The sequence below is a fragment of the Cyrtonyx montezumae genome, unplaced genomic scaffold (genome assembly GCF_038088225.1).
Source record: "Cyrtonyx montezumae isolate F1298 unplaced genomic scaffold, pur_monq_1.0 scaffold_7, whole genome shotgun sequence".
Lineage (NCBI taxonomy): Eukaryota > Metazoa > Chordata > Aves > Galliformes > Odontophoridae > Cyrtonyx > Cyrtonyx montezumae.
In genome coordinates, this window is record NW_027072078.1 from 25,393,347 (window position 1) to 25,410,483 (window position 17,137).

General features: G+C 41.1%; 1 protein-coding gene across 5 annotated transcripts in view; it reads right to left on the reverse strand.

Moving 5' to 3' along the window:
- CLASP1 (cytoplasmic linker associated protein 1) overlaps positions 1 to 17,137 on the reverse strand; it is a 144,174-nt gene that overhangs the window by 81,361 nt on the left and 45,676 nt on the right. For all 5 annotated transcript variants that reach the window (XM_065750797.1, XM_065750800.1, XM_065750798.1 and 2 more), the window contains exon 9: positions 247 to 399. In XM_065750797.1, coding sequence (XP_065606869.1) covers positions 247 to 399 — 153 coding nt within the window. The remainder of the gene's footprint in view (positions 1 to 246; positions 400 to 17,137) is intronic.

Genomic DNA, 17,137 nt, shown 5'->3' on the forward strand with positions numbered 1-17,137 from the left:
ACATGCTAAGTCTTCACTGCACAATGACTCTGCTCCAGCCTTACAAAGGCAATGTGCACCAGAGGGATGTGAGGAGTGTTTGAACACTCACTCACACTGTACAGACCCACTTACATTCAGGCAAACATACATATAATCTCACGTGGGAAACATCTGCTTCTGGATACTGAGAGAATGATATGACCTGAAAATTCTGGAAATAAGCTCAAACATGAACACTACAAATACTGTACGTTATCAGCTTACTTGAAGACTTGGATCCCAGAGCTGCAGGCCCAAGTCTGCGAGTAGTCCCCATTCCAACTCTACGTGAGTTTGCAGGGGCCTTTGAAGATGTAGAGGAGTTAGCTGAGGAAGGTCTGTTCCCATCCACAGAGTCTTCATCATCAAAATTTTTATCTGCCAAAAAAAAGAAAAAACATAGTCAGCCATATCAGGGATTTCTCAAGGGACATGCCAGCATGATGGCAAACACATTGCCTGGTCTGCTGAAACAGGAGCTGCATCTGCTCTGTCAGTTCCCATCTTAGCAGCTTCTTCATGATGGCAACCTGGTTATTTAGGAACAACCACCAACCACTGAGACCATTTCCATGCTACTGTAGCCACAACAACTTTTTCAACATGTGTGTTCTGATGGAAGAAACCACAAATCTACAACAAAAAAGATAAAGCCACAGCTAATACTTGAACTGTCTACAGTCTATATCTCTGATTTTTATTTTTATTTTTTGTTGCCTCTAATTTAATATGAGCTGTTTTGAAAAAAATCACGAGCAAATCCACGTGTGGAAAGGATCAGGAAGAGCCAGCTGCCCTTTCACACCATGCTAACTGCCTGCACAAGATCAGGAACAAACAACAAATTAATCCAGGAAAGATCACATGGCAACACCTATGCTGCTGATAAGCCACAGGCAATTCCCTTTGGGACCATTAATCACAGAACCAACCTAAAGCTGCACATCTACTTCTACATTTTTAAGTTATCAGCAACAAAGCAAGGAAACAGCAAATAGTTATCTTAAATATTAAAAATTAAAAAAAAGGGAACTGAAATGTACAGAATCCTTTGTATCCATCCAGAGGTCCTACTTCCAAACATGAACATAGATTAACTTAAAATGAATTCCAGTCACTTTGATTTTCAGTGAAGGTCAATTCAATTCCAAAGGAGTGCTTATATTGCAGTTCTACACAAATTAGCTAATCCACTTTAAAAAACAGCCTTAGGTTGAGAGGTGACAAAACATTTGGACAGCTGATACAGGCGAAGTGTATGATTTATTGAGGCTAGAAAAAGCCCCTCAGTCCCTCATCACCAAGCTTTTCCACACTAACACTTCATCTGTGATCCATGCCCATCTCAACCCAACGATCCGTGGTTGGATCCATTCTCACTGTTTTGGGACTATTTCCTTTGTAAAATTTCACTCAGCAAACACTGCTAGCAGGAGCTTTAATCCATCCCTACTACTCAGGAAAGCATCTGGGAGTATCAAGTAACCAATACAGCCTCCTAGATGAACACTAATGAGTAAAACTCAATACATTCTAAGTTTACTGTTACCAGCTTTTCTTACAAGAAAAACATTCTAGTGGAAGAGGAAAAAAAAAAAAAAAGAGAAGAAAAGAAGAAGAAAAGTTGCTTTTCCCTCCCCATAAAGGCTAGACACAGAAGAGCTGTCACAGATTAGCTAAAAATCTAAAAAACTACATTTGCAACCTGTACACGTGTGCATGATGACACACTCCAATCACAGCACTGAAACAATATCTAGGAAGTATCCAAAAAAATTAAGGAACGTGGCCAAGAATAACTGTTCCATTAATTTTAACATTCAAAAAGCCTTGGATTACAGCAAAGAGACAGAAAAAAAAAACAGGAAAGCAGAGGCAGTAACAGGTATTTCAGCTGTTGCTCAGGCAAAAGTGAACAAGACAAAAGCAAACACAAACTTTGTAATTAAGAAATTTAAGGTCACATCAAGAAATTTGAGGTCAATTTAAGAACAACCACTACACTTAGGAAATGGGATCTATCACAAAGTGCCCTAAGGCAGCCATGGAGACTGTACTACCTCCCATCGACACTCACTGTTTTGTTCTGACATACATAATTGAAAATATGACATTATTGAAAGGAGCCCAGGGAAAAGCCAGAATGATTGGAAAATACACTTTTAATTAATTTAAGTGAAAGTTCATTGCAGGGTACTATTTACCCTGATCAGATGCTTAACAAGTTGCTTGACTATATCATGTGTTAACACAGAAACTGAAGACCGCATGTAGTTTTCTGATGTGATTTATTAGTGTTGTTGCTCCATTTAACAGAAAATACGCCTTGCCTGGCAAGTCCCACTACAGGAATACATTAAAACATTGAATTTTGTGTTTTTTTTCCTCCACTCCCCCCCCCAACAAAAAAAAAAAAGAAAGAAAGAAAAAAGAAGATACAGTCTAGTTTAAGCAGGAATTTCATTTCAAAAACATTACTTGATCAGAATTGCACAGAAGGTCCTGGTAGATAAAAATAAGACTCTAAAATGTGTGATCTCTGAATCCTACATAAAGGGATTTAAGTGAGGACGATAAACTTGTACATACCATGAATGCTCCCAGGCCAAATTTGCCCTATTTACATTTATTTCAAATGCCCATATATATATATTAACAAATGATTACAATATATATTACCAGCCAAGTGAAAGTCAGTCATTCTCAGAAAGTGCCTTATTGCTTCAAAATCACTTGCATCTGGTAATACAATTTTCCATCAGCTGCATTACAGGCTAAACACTATTATTTAACTAACTTCCTCTTCTATCAGTACTCTTAAAACCCCTCCAAAAGAAGAAGAGGGTGTGGTTTGCTATCCATAACGCATGCAAATTCAGAAAAGCTCTAAATGCACTCCTGTAGCATTTCAGCAATTAAATGAACTATGTAAAACAGGTTTCTCTGAGCATTAGCTAAGAACAACGCACGCACAAAAAAAAACCAAACCTGCAGTTCTGGACATGTTTAGGTTAGAATTACATCTCCCTGTTCATTAAGTCTACAAGAATATATATATATAGTTATCAGAGTAGTCCTTCAACAGACAAACAGTATTTTCTAATCTGAACAGTGAGGAGTAACAGAGCCACATTCAGAACTGCACACTAAGACTTCCAGCAGCACGTGTGCAGGACAGAAAGAGAAACAAAGAACAGAAAGAAAGCTGAACACACGAGTTCAAAAAATAAGAAAAAATAAACTACTGTGCATTGCTACTCAAAAGCCTTTCCCCGCCCCATTCACTGACTGGGATTACAACAATCATTTCAACAAGGATGACAGATATATATTTATATATTTTCAGTCCATCCGCAAACCACGAGGTGCCTAATTCGGCATGGGTGTAACTCATCACTCCATCAGAGGTGCACCAAAGCAGAACGGGTAGCAGGTCGCAGCATTAAATAACCACTGATATTTTTCCACCCTAAGAACCCCCCAGTGCTCATTTACTAGGGACACACTGCTCTCCGCCAGAGACATGCCCTCATGAAAGAGACCTTTGTCTGCTCACCACTCTGCTGTCTCAGGGAAACAACACAACTGGCTTCACATTTTTCAATTCCTTTACATTATTCGAGAAGAAAAAAAATTGCTTACAAGTACATATCCTTCTGCAAATAAGCTTCCTCAACATTCCTTCATATTTTCCATAGCGTGCCCAGACGTAAGAGTGCTTTGCAGAGAGACGCAGTTTTCAGTCCAGAGCATAATCAATCATTGCCCCCGTATTCATTAAGCATGCTGTCTTCGCACATGGATTTAAACAGCTACAGCCTCAGTCCTCTCTAGCAGCTCTGTGGGATTCTCAGGAACATCCATTTCAGCCCAGAGTGCACTTTAGGAAGGGAGGAAGGGGAACAGAGCACGGGGAATGCAGGAAGAGCAACGTAAGCTGCAGCTGAGCTGCTCTGCCTGGCTGGGCTGGCTTGCACCAGGATCCAGCCTGGCTTTATCCCCTGGGAAGCGCTAACAGGAGCATCTCAACAGCTGTCATCATTTGGCCATGACGAATAAATTTAGTCATTATTCATTTTTGAATGTAACCCCTTCATGGCCTGGACAAGGTGTAAAACAGGAAAGAGGCAGCACTAGTTGGTCAGGAACTGCAGCAGATAAGGACCAAAGCTTTCTCTGCCTGAGCCCTCAGCTGCGACCTTTTAAAACCAAGTAACTGGGGGCTCAGACTTCCTCTCTGATGAAGTGAGATGCTTTCTGACTTTTTAAGATGTCAGCCTCTGTTCAAACTGAAGATGCCCTGCCACAGCCTGCAGGCCAAACTGCAAGGCACCACAACACCTGCCCTCACCCCGCTGCACTCATTTTCCACGTGCCCCACATCCAAGCGCTGGTGCAGCAGAGCAGGGCTGCCAACTTATACAAAACTCCTTTTACAGCACAACATCTCCCTTCTCTCTTCACTTGCACACTGAAGCGTAAGCAGTTAAATCTTCATGTTGGTATCTACACAGAGTGAAGCACTGATGCTTGGAAAGAAAGAAGTGGGGCCCGGAGAAGCGCTGCCCGCTCTGCTCTGGAGGTTTTCACTTGGTTCTTAGTTCCTAATAGCAAGCAACCTACTTATGCTAGCTTAAAGGAAAGCACTGATTTATATCAGACAATATTATTGAACAAGAAGCAAAACAACTGCAAAAATACCAAAACTCAGACATTTTCACCTGTAAATTCCTCGTTTCAAGACAGCTGTCAGTTGGCTGTTCAGAAGCATTGCCACTCAGCACTCTGGTACCTCCTGTGAGCAGAAATCAGCTAATACATTTGACATTTTACCACAATGACTGCATGTCTCTGATGCCAGACTCCCTCCGAAGTGCAGGTGAAAACCAGTACTGAAGAAGCCCTTCTTCTCCCCTTCCCTAATACACAGGAACAGCACCATGAGCATCTGTCTAATTACTGAAGAGCATCATCCCATGCTCAAGCCCTGCAAGGCAGTTAAAACTAAACTTCCAGAAGACCCAAGGGCCCTCTTTGAGTACACAGGACACACATAATGCAAAACCACTGATACCAAAGGCTACAGAGTATGCTTCCAAGTCCCTCCTTACTCCTCCTCCCAAAGACCCAGCCAACACTTGCCAATGTTGTTCAGGCAGCTTCCTTGGACAAGTCAGCCACATTCTTGTATTTGCAATACAGTGATGATCATCAACCTGTGATAAGGTGATACTCAGAATACCAATCCCAGGATATCACACCAGCCTTGTTTTTTTATTTTTAACAACCCTTCCAGTATCAGTATGCGTTTCTTTTATCCGAAAAGTTTTCAATTCCTTGTTAGGAAATGAGATTCATGTTTTTATCTGCTGCCTCATTCTGTCTCTTATGAGCTAATGAAGGTGCTCATAACCTAATGAGTCAACTGCCATCACAAAGGTAAACAACATTACTGAAAGAAGCAACATTTGGAATTGTTTTCTGCTCCAAATATATCAGTCTTACAGACAGGTAATTGTTGTGATATACATTCTGCTCAGTCTGCAAGCATACGGGCACTGACATTTCACAGCATATTGCTTACTTCCATCCCTCTAAGCAGAAAAACAATTGGATACTAACGGCAGTAATAAACAAGTCACATTTCTGCTAGTACCTTTATTACACCAATTCCAGCATAATAAAGCTAACTGAAGAAACGTACATTGACCAGACATGACATCCAACAGCAGACACACACAACCACTAAGGAAAGTCACTACCAACTCTGTTTTACCACAGAGAATAAGCAACAGCCCCTGCAAAATTTAAAACCTGCTCTCAAGTATTAGCCTGATAAACCACACAAAATCTTTGGGTAGAAGACTAATCTGAAATCATGCAACTCATGACTGATTCAAATTATTTTTCTAAGGGATTTTATAATTTCCAGTCTGGGAATCAGATGGCTCCAATTCAAGTTTTATTCATGATGACTGTGGGGAAGATGAAAATGAGCCTTAAAGATTTGAAAACTAGAGACAAATTAAGAGGATCTAACACTTGCTGCTTCCAAAACGTGGTCTTCAAAACCATAAGGTTGATCATGTTATGTTGTAACAGGCAAGGCTGGGACAGTGGGATGTGACACGATAGGACCCCCCCTGCTCTGTGAGTGATGTATGACACGAGCTTTAGGGGGCATAGATGATGACAGATGTATGCATATAAAGAACTGTAGTGCCTTATTAAACGCCATTTTGCCATTTTCTATATAACCATATTGGTGTCTGTGATGGCAATGGCACTAGCAGGGGAGATCGCTAGCCCTGGCGGTCCGACCTTCCAGAACGGTGACAACATGTTATGCCTCTAGGCTAACAAGCTACACCATGCACTCTCTCCTAGTGTAAGACTACCATCATGACTAAGAATACAGCAGCCAAAGCATTTTGCAGAAACTTGTTTGTGAAACTAAAAAGGATGTGGGAATTAAGTTAAACTTCCATTCAGAGTTTTCAGCACTATGACAGTTCTTGTTACCTTCACAGGGGCCTGAAAAAGAAGCAGTAAGGATTCACATCCCTACAAGTTCTGTAAAAATAATAACAGAACAGAATAGCTAAACCACTGAGTAACAGCACACACAAACCTTACTGCTCAAAGAACTCGCAAAAGGACTGAAAGTTAAGATTTCTTGCATTAAAAAGCAAGAATTAATAGATCTAGTCATTATTTCAGCAAAGTTCATGCAGGCACCTAACCATGAATCACAAACCCTTGTGTTAAGAGGCTGCACTGACACAGACTTCGCTCCATAAAGATGAAAACAAGAAAGTGAGACAGACAGATGTGCTCACAAGGCAGAATGCAAAAGGAGAAAAAATGATTTGTTTTCCCCAATGTCATCCTTGGAAACCCAATACTCCCACAGTGCCCCTTCCAAGCAGCCACACAGCTTTCCACCAGACCACAATCATGTCAGGAAATCCACAAAACACATCTTGCAAAAAAAAAAAAACAAAACCAAAACAACACTCAATCAAAAGCCCAGGTTTGCATATAGTTCCAGTTTCAAGAGCCAAGCCAGCCCTTCCGCACACTACACGTAGCCTCCCTGTCAGCAGGGCTTGTTGGCTGGCCTCTCAGCACACAAGCCCACAGTTAACAGCCAAGCTGCCCACATGAAGATACGTTTATCTCTGAACGCAGCCTTCCACAACCACACTGATTATTTCTGACTCTATCACAAGCTCCTCAACAGGGTGCTTGTTCTGTGTCACCATCACAGCTTCCCTCACTGCCTTCACTATCTTGCCCTGGACCCCAGAAAACACCCATTAAATACAGCAGCAGTAGCTGCAAGCAAAATGCACCTCCTCACAGTAGCCTCGTTAGCATAATCTTCACAGATAAAAACACAAAGTGGGTCATATAACCTGAGCCCCAGAGATACCAATCAATGAGAAAGGCTATTTATACAAGATGGACCAGGGGGATTTTTAGACTCAGGAAATATCCCTTTCCAGAAGCACAGAAATTAACAGCCTTTATTGAAGCGCTGGGATAGCTGCAGGAAAGCGTTCCTCAATTTCCAAACAGCAGATAAAGCACACAGCTTTCTGTTTTAACATTAATCCTCAGTGCTCCACAGTTCTGAATGTTAGGCTTCTCTACACTCTTAACCATATACTAACACACTGAGGCAAAACATTTTAAGAAAGGAAGTGTTCTTGCCTTGTTTACAAGACAGTAAAAAGTCAGTTCTGCAGCAGCAAAGGGGTTCCCTTTGGCTCCATCTCTCCACGCACACACAGCAGCAAAGCTCAGGTGGAAAGCAAAATACCAAAAATTTTATTTGGTATTTAACTTTCCTTGCACTCACAAAGAAGTTACTGCCACAGCCTGGGCTCACAGTGCACACAGAGAGCCCCTGCTCTGCTAGGAAGTCAGGCAGGAGATAGGGGCAGTAGCATCTTACAGCTACCGGTCATCCACACAGACTGCCATGCCTGCAGCCAGCCATGCACAGCACTTCTCCTAAAGTAATACAAATATGATTAAAAGGCATAACCCACCCTACTGCAGTCAGAAGTGCTTGGTATACCCTTAACACATGAACAAAAGGTAGCTCTCATGGGCAAGTAAACTTTAGGGCATTGCTGGAATTCTGACTAAGTTCCATTTCTAAACACACATTACATTCTGAAATCATTTCTTCTCCTTCGTACTAAGGATTAGAGTAGTGTTCTAGATATATTTGTTTAACTTCCTCATTTTAAAACTGGTTTACACATATTCAAACGGGACATATGCCAGTGGCTCAGCAAAACCAGAAATCACATCCCAAGGTATTCAAGTTTTAATTTAGCTCTTCTCAAACTGTCACTTGAAGCTAATCCATGCCATTCTCTCTGTCTTGCTGGGTTGGTTCCTAGCAATACGGCACAGGAGCTGCTCAGCTGAGCTCCCAGGGAGACATCTGCTGGTGAGGGCTTGGTTTTTACTTGCCAAATCCCATCTGAAAACACAGATTCCCAGAGAATCAATGGATGGCTTTGTTTAACCTGAACTGTCTACATCCTATTTGAATAAACTTAATCAAGAGGCACACCGAGAATAGAAGCCTTTAAATGCACAGATGCTCTTCATCCAGGAAGGACGTGAGCATGGTGTGCAGGCTGCCCAGGTGCCTCCAACCCACAGACCACAGTCAGGTTTCCAGCTATTAGCACCATCTGTTGCCATGACATCATACAAAAAGGCATCTTTTCCAGCCTGCACAAATCCTAGCCTAGCCCAGTAATTATCACTCAGTGACACTGCTCTGTAACACACATCATTGTCAACAAAAGGAAATTGTGTTTTCTACTGCTCTTGCATATTGCTTCCTGAAGGGCTGCTCTTTTTATGTAACACAGCACATTGAGTTGTGAAGTGTTGACAACTAATACACAGAAATGCATTAGGAAGGAAAGAGAAGCCTGACATTTTTAGGACAAACCACCGTTACAAAAAGGCCATAAGCACTGCACTGTATTTGCCTTGGGTTTCTGAGAGCTCAGTGGAGTGTGGGGAAGGCAGAAATACTGCAGCAGTAAGCTTTCTAAAAATACCTACAGAGATAAACATGCCAAACTGTCTCAGGATAGCTGGGTGTGTTAAATTAATCCAGGAAGGTGTGCAGAGAGCCCAAGAGAAGATACAGGCCTGGCCCTGCCCAAGACCTCTGTTTCCTCCTACAAGACATCAGGGCATCCCCAGGGCCCTCCAAGCCAAAAGACACAATGTGTGCAGTTATTGATGTCCAAGGGAAAAGCAAGGCCATCGGTCTGCATCCCCTGGAGCCGCAGACAAGAGGAGCCAAGGCTTCTGTCCTGAGGCATTCATCTGCCTGGTTGAAGACTAACGCAAGAACAGATACAGCAGCTGCAGACATTGGATGGTGTTATGCACATTACACATCAATGATTTCCACCCTGAATGCCTGGCCTGATGCATAATTAATACACTGTAATTAGTTAACCATTTAAAATACTGTAAAATGCTTAGTGGGCAAATAAGCATGAGATTAGACTGCCTAAGACCACAGGTGGTTGAGACAAAAGAATTACCATAAGAGGAACAATAGGGAGCAATGGGCAGCATTTCTACATCCCACATACACCTTGAGAAAGACTATCAACTACAACAGGTGCGATCAGCACAACAACCAGGAATTTCTATAGTAAGGAAATGCATACTAAGCATATTGCTACGGTCTGTGAAGGCCCATAGGCAAACAGTGAAGCACACAGTTGAGTTCTGGCTTATTTAAAAATGATTCAGTTTAATTTTATGATGAAGGCTATACTCCAAATGGTTACCAGACATGGTTTGAGATGCTTCTGCTGATAGCAGACATGGCTGGCAACAGGAGCAGGTGCTCCAGGGACAACCACTAGTGAGGCTGAAGAGTCAGCTGCATGCTCTCTGCAGCACTGGACTCCAATCAACAGCAAGGATCAAGGGACCTGCCCCAATGCTGATTCTTGCTCTGGGGTATTTAGTAGCAGCAGTCAGTAGCTACCGCTTTCATCAGAACTCTCCCAAGGCACCAAGAAAAATAGATGTTTCTGCTTAATCTTAATGGTAAAGCTAGCACTTGCAGGAATCTTGTCCCTCCATCACCTCAACCAACCTCTGTATTTGCAAACAGTCTGGTTGTGATAAGCCACATGTACACAGAACCTTACAAAACATACTTTAGAACCAATATGTCAGTGCCTAAGCTTGCAGGCTGTGCCAGCATTTGTAATGTCTACAAAGGCATACTGAATAGCAACCTGAGCTTACATAAGCACCCTCTTTGAGTTGGTAATAAACATACATTACACACAGGCACAACACCCTGTTTTAGTATACACTGTCAGAAAGTAGCAGTGGTTTGCCTTGGATCTAGCCATCTTTGCTTATTTTCTTTTGAGACACTGGGAATAAAAAATAAAAAAATAACCTGAATAATCACCATTTTGGATTTTCCCAGAGGTACTGCCGAGAAAAACAGTGAAAGTAGACTCAGGAGAAATCAGTGACTTCAATTGTAGCCTTGAAAAAATGTTTATTTAAAAAGCAGAAAACTGTAGATAAGAGCATGGAAAGGTTTTAGCAAGGTGGTGGTCTATTTAATACATATTTCAGTGGAGTATACGGCTTCCATATGGTTTCATAACTAAAAAGAACCAAGTTCATATGTAATAGGGCTTCCAATATCAGCACAGTCTGAATTCCTCATCTACAAACGTAAAGCTCCAAATCCAGACACCAGTTTCATGTTTTCCCAAAGCTTGCTTCCCCCCCAACTCCTTTAAAACAGAAGACAGATTATGTGCTTTCCCTTTACAGTCCTCCCCCATACACAAACATGATTATTAGGCACAGCAAATAAAATCATCGTATTTGGACTGGGGGGGTGGAGGAGGGAGAGGTAGAAGGGGCGAGCAAATATCTTGTTGAAACTTTCTTTCCCTTTTGTCATTAATGACGTTAGACTACTGAATTTATATTCATAGTTGGAGACACTGTTAAACCCTGAGCAAGTAAGCAAGGGACTCTAATGTGCTAAAAAGAAAAAAAATGCATCTTTCTCAAAGAGCTTAAAGAGCTTACAGTATAAATAATTCAGCTACAGTACAGCTGAAGAGAATTACTGTTATTCAGACTTTATTTATAATAAAGATAAGCATAAAGTCTTCCTTTCTTTAACAAGAATAAGGGCAGTTAAAGAAATGCAAGTTCTTGTGTCCTCATCAATTACCCTGCCTAACTCATTCTACCTCTATCCATGGCACTATTCTTCATGGCTTAGTGCTCATTTTCAAATCTTCTTAGTCTCTGTGCCTAGGCAAAATGCAAGCCTATCACCACCCAACTGTTCCCAAGTTCTTGCTGCACTTGAAGGATGATGCCAGATGGGACTTGTATGACATCAAAGTGAATTACCAACCGGTCATTTCGGTTTTGGTAGCCTCCCATAGATTTTGGGTGTAGTACTCATTTTGACATGTCACCTGTTTTAGATTGAAGATCAGAACTTGCTAAGAGCTGGTGGAAGCTACACATAAACATTTTACAAGCAGGCTGAAGATCTACTCCAGTATAAAGACAAAATCTGTTGGGTAAAATGAAGGATGAACTTGCCTCTGGACTGAGACCCACAATCAAATTATTGAGCTTAACAGGTTATAAGACACTGCTGAACTACAGTAACAGCCCTTGTGCTGCTCTTAAGCTACAGCAAATGCAAGGTAATACAATTTAACCTTTTCTAGAGAGCTATGTTATGCCAAGCAGAATCAAACAATCAGACAAAGAATACAAAGCATCAAACAGAACCCAGCTAAACATCTTCCTCTGGATACAGCCATTACATTACAAAGCAAACATGGATCTAAATGGAATTTGAGAGATTAAAACCCAGAGAGGCTTACGTATAAGAGTTAGGAACACTGGCTGCAGAACCTGCCTTAACCACTCTCACTACCATTGGGGGGGGTGGGGGGGGGGGGAAGAAAACCTCCTTTGCTGTAACATCTTCACAGACTGCCAACCTGCAGCAGTTGATGTGGAACAAAATGCAGAAATGGTGGTCAGAAAAAAAAACCGAAATCACCAGGTGGGGGCAACAGCAACCATACCCATTTAGGAAGCTAAACATCCCAGATCTGAACAGTTGTGAAGAATTCCAGATCTATGCTGATGCAAAGAAAATTCTCTCCAGCCCAGCCTTACAGTCTTAGAGAGATGGGGAGTTTCTCACACTAAACAAAACTGACCAACATCTATCTAGATCTCTAGTTTCATATTGGCATGCCTGTCTCCATGTTAAGACTTGAAAGTCAAAAATAAAAAGAAAATGCCTCTTTATGAATATAGGAAACCATTTTGTAAACAGCTTGAGATAACTTCTAACCCTTAGGCAAGTCTGGATTCCACTGCCATTTTGTACAGCTGTGACCCTGAAAGATCATTGCACTAATAATACAGACAGACACATTAGATAGCAGCCTTCTCCCCCTGCCTGTGGAGAGCTATTTTCCCTTTATATATGGCATTTATTTTCTTTTCCCTAAACTGCAAATTGTGAGGTATACTCCTTGTTAAGAGCTGGCTCCTAGAAACAAGCTCTGCCCTTTTTAGCAAGCTAGTTATGCTAGAAGTCATCAAGACTACTGCAAACTCCATTACACCACTGTTTCTGCTTTGTAAAATAGCGGGTCAAGCAGTAAATAAAGCCATAAATATACGCGTTGGTAAGAAACATTTCATTTCAGTTTTAGGATGCACAGTCCACCCTAAAGCTTATACTTATAAAGCTCAAAAATTACAGGGTTTTTTTACTACATCGCCTCAAACATGGATTAGCCAACACCACAATACCTTGCTGTACAAGCATCAACTCGTTCCAGCAATGCCTACACAGACCCCACGCCCTGACAGCTTTTCCTGCCAACTGTAAGAAGTCAAGAAAATAAACTTCGGAGATTATTCTCTCTACTTGGCCATCAGGCACCATACATCCATATTTTCAATTCACTGCCTAATTCAAGTATGGGGTGGATTTGTTTTTGTAAAAGTACTGGATTTGGTGATCTTTATGCATCCCTTCTAACTTGGGAGTTCTGTGATGATTGTAGGAAAAAACATAAAGGTACGTCACTCAACTAAATAATTTTTCTGTCAGCAGAATGGGTATTTTTGGTCTTGCTGGGGGTCAAGCAGTGTACATAATTAGGTTATCAGCACAACATTCAGTATGATACCTATGTTACCTTAGTTTAAGTTCTGGAAAGTACAAAGGAGAGATCAATAGAGATTAAGTTTCTAAAACACACAGGGTAATTGGAATGGTAGACAGAGAAAGAAAAACATAGAAATCACTGAAAAAATAAAAACAAGCTTCATAACCTGTGTGAAGCTTCATGAGACACCCTGAGAACTGATGCATAAGTGCCTCCTTATTTTGTCAGATCAACTCTTATGCTCAGGAAGGAAGATGCAGGAATCATTTCCAGTTCAGTAATTCAGTTAAATGCTTTCTAGCAAGTGAAGTCACAATCTTGTACACTCTGTTGTTATAAAATCTCTGTTAACGGAGTTTGACATTAAAAGAAAAAAGTGATGTTACCCTTTATATCGTACCCAAGTGATAATTGGGTATGATATAATTGTGTAAAAATCCTATCAAGAATGCCACTTAGATAGATATTTTCTAAACTGTTAGACAGGTAATATTCAAATCCCAGGATAACCACCAAGGATGAATCAAGGAGGTCCAATTTAAACCTTCTCTCGGTTCAGACACTTGTGGTGTGTTGTTTGATACATGAAGACCTTCTGATCAGGTCACCAAGATTTCAGATCCACATGCTCTCTGGGACTTTTAAGGTTGTGAGGCATTATGGAACTGGAAGAGGGACAGGAGGACTAAGAAATCAAGATAAAGAGGTTTCATAACATTGTAATAACAGCAAGGAAAAGAACAGAGCACGTGAGCAACCAACTACAAAACAAATAAAACATTTGAGAATAAAGCCTAATTAAGACTATCAATAAAAAATAATAGATTTCTTTAAACTTAATAGGTTTTTTCAAAGTTATTCAGCAAATTAAAATAAATAAGCAAGGCTGAAGTTTGAGACACTTCTACAATGGAAACTCCATAATGGATCCTAGAACAGAAATGTTCATTACAAAGAGTCATCATGAGGTAAGTATCTGCAGCCAGCAGGCAAGAGACAACAGAGTAGAGCTGAGGCAAGAAAAGCTCCCTTCAAATGACTACTGAAAACAAAAACAGAGGAGACTGTTTCCTCAGGTTTCTATCATTTCCTGTAGCCCCATTTTTACCAACTCTCTAATCTTAGATTATTGTGTTGTCATCTCCCCCTCACTTTGCATTCTTACATAGAAGAAAATGCATGACTCAGAAGAGAAGAGATACAAAAGAGCATCTTCTCTGCTCTGAAAGAGGCTATACTGATTATTTCTTTATAAGTTGAGCTCAGCCAACAAACTCCCTGCTCACTCAAAAAACGCTCTGTAATACAGCTGTATATTAAAAAGTATTAGTTCACGGTAACTCAAAGCACATCGCATCAAGGTCCTCTGGATGGTACTTGTGTTCTACATCCAGAAAACAAAGAGCAGAAATATAGCATCAAAGAATTGCAGGAGTTGAAAGAGACCTCAAGAGACCATCAAGCCCAACTCCCCTGCTAACGCAGGTTCCCTACAATAGGTTGCACAGGTAGACATCCAGTCAGGTCTTGAATACCTCCATAGAAGGAGACTTCACAACTTCTCCTGGCAACCTGTTCCAGTGCTCCATCAGCCTTACTGTGAATTCTTCCACACATTAGCATGGAACTTCCTGTGTTCAAGCTTTAGGCTGTTACTCCTTGTCCTATCACTACAGAGAACAAGAGACACCAAATGACAAGTACTTTATTTTAATCATTTCATTTCTGATTCAGTGGCAAACCTACAGCCACAGGAACAAACATCATGGGGATGCACTGAGACTCAACTGGCTTGGGTCTACTGTCTAGCAGTATTATTTAAAAAATCATATGAAAAATGTTTTAGAGTATGACTGCTCCTTTTATGCACACCAATAAGGAGCATATTAAGTGGAGAGAACTCAAAAAATGAGTGTAAGTTGTTTAAAATGAAATATGTTAGATACATCAAAAATCTAATGAGGATAGAAGTGGTAATTGTATAGCATGCACAGCAGCCTCTCATTTGGGCATGCAAACTTATATGTTTTATTCACAGTTATCTGTACTGCAGCAACACCAAGAGTGCAGATGACAGCAGCACCTTCCTTATACTCCCTCAGAAAGGGCAAAACTAATCTTCAAGTTACAGCAGCCAGCTACAAAATGAAACCAACCACGTCATTCCTGAACGTTTAGCTTCTGGGTTTATTCATGTGGGTTTTTATACTGGCCCACAGTCCAGAAAGTGCACTTGTCCCTAAGCATACACAGCTTCAACAAGTTGCAACAAGTGTTTGAGAGCAGAGCCTCATTATTCCCACTTATTTATTGATCAAAAGTAGCATAACCAGCAAGTATTTTTTTAATTAAATGTATATTTAAGGTATAATACTGTTTAAGAGGAAAAGTCAGGATTCCAGACTATGCATTATGCATTTGCTTTTATGCATTTGCTTTTTCTCCTGCAGATCTGAGCAGAATGAGTATCCATCTCAATGCTATGCTCTGTTCAACTAAGTGTTAACGACTGCTGTGGCAGGCAGGATTACTATCAGCACATGAAATAACACTCAAACTGTATGACTCAAATACTGTCAGGTATGGAAGCAGTAATAGCACGGAGGAGGTGTGAAAGTAGAGACAGAGCTGACTACCAAACTAGCACATATTTATTATTAGCATCTGTTTCCAGGCATTGCTTACTTAGACTATCTGAAGACTCAGTACAAAGAACTAACATTAAAATAAATTTGCATAAATGATTGACTGTAGTCTGTGAAGATGTGAACCAAAGGAAAACAGAAGAATATCAGTAGTAGCAGATCAGAAAATGTCAGACTGGGTTGAAAAAGTAAACCTGGGAAATCATTCTCCAACCAATTCAGTTATTATCAGGATGCAGTACAGGCTGCTGCTACCTCAACTACAACAGGGAGTACGTAAAGGGCACTGTCTTCCAGCAGCAGCTGTGCCCAGAACTGAACACTGGGCTAAGCAAGCAGCTAACAGCACACTGCTTTCAGCAGCAGTCAAAACTCGGAAGAAAAAGGACTAACATTTGTGGGAAAATGTCATCTCAAACCCTCAAAGCCAAATTCTACACTCAAAGTATAAACTGAATGTCAGCATTTCTGGAGAATCAAAATGCTGGTTATAGTCAGGGGCACTGCCAGATTGAGTTGCTCCTTTGACGAGCACATAGCATAAAGCCCAAGGAGCTCACAGGGACCCCAGAAGTAAGAGGTTTCACTTGTAGATAACTATTCCTCACACAGGGCTATCCGCTTTACCAGCTATCAGTCTCTTCACAGATGAGGATTTGGGGCTCCCTCAGGACATGACAGCAGGATGAGCATGGTTCACTTGAGGCTCTTGAGTAAATCACTTGGGTCTTTTGAGACACCTGAGTCACCCAACTCAATCACCCAGCACTTTATTTCCAGGCAGCAATAACAACTATTCTGCACAGGCAGAAGCTGAGTAGCAGTTACAGAGTGGCTGGTTGCTGACTGCACTGCAGCAGCAGCACAAAGCTGTGATCAACATCTGCTCTGAGTGCACCAATGGCAAAAGATAGAGCCTGGGCCCAGAAATTTTTAGCCTACCTGAAAGTTTTTGCAGGAGTTAAAGCAGCAATGTAAGCACGGCACACAGTTCCCATAGGACTACTCACTGTTAATGAAAGGATCAGGGCTTCTGTAGACACAGGCAACAATGCCATGATGTAGAGCAAGGAGCAATTGAAGGACAAATCTTAGCACAGAAAGCAGCACAGCTTTCTGTCCTACCAAGCTACAGTTGAGCTCTAAGTATGAAACCATGCTGCTGCTGTCCCTCAGGTGAGGGTTTCTTCTTGGCATCGTTTAGACTGAATG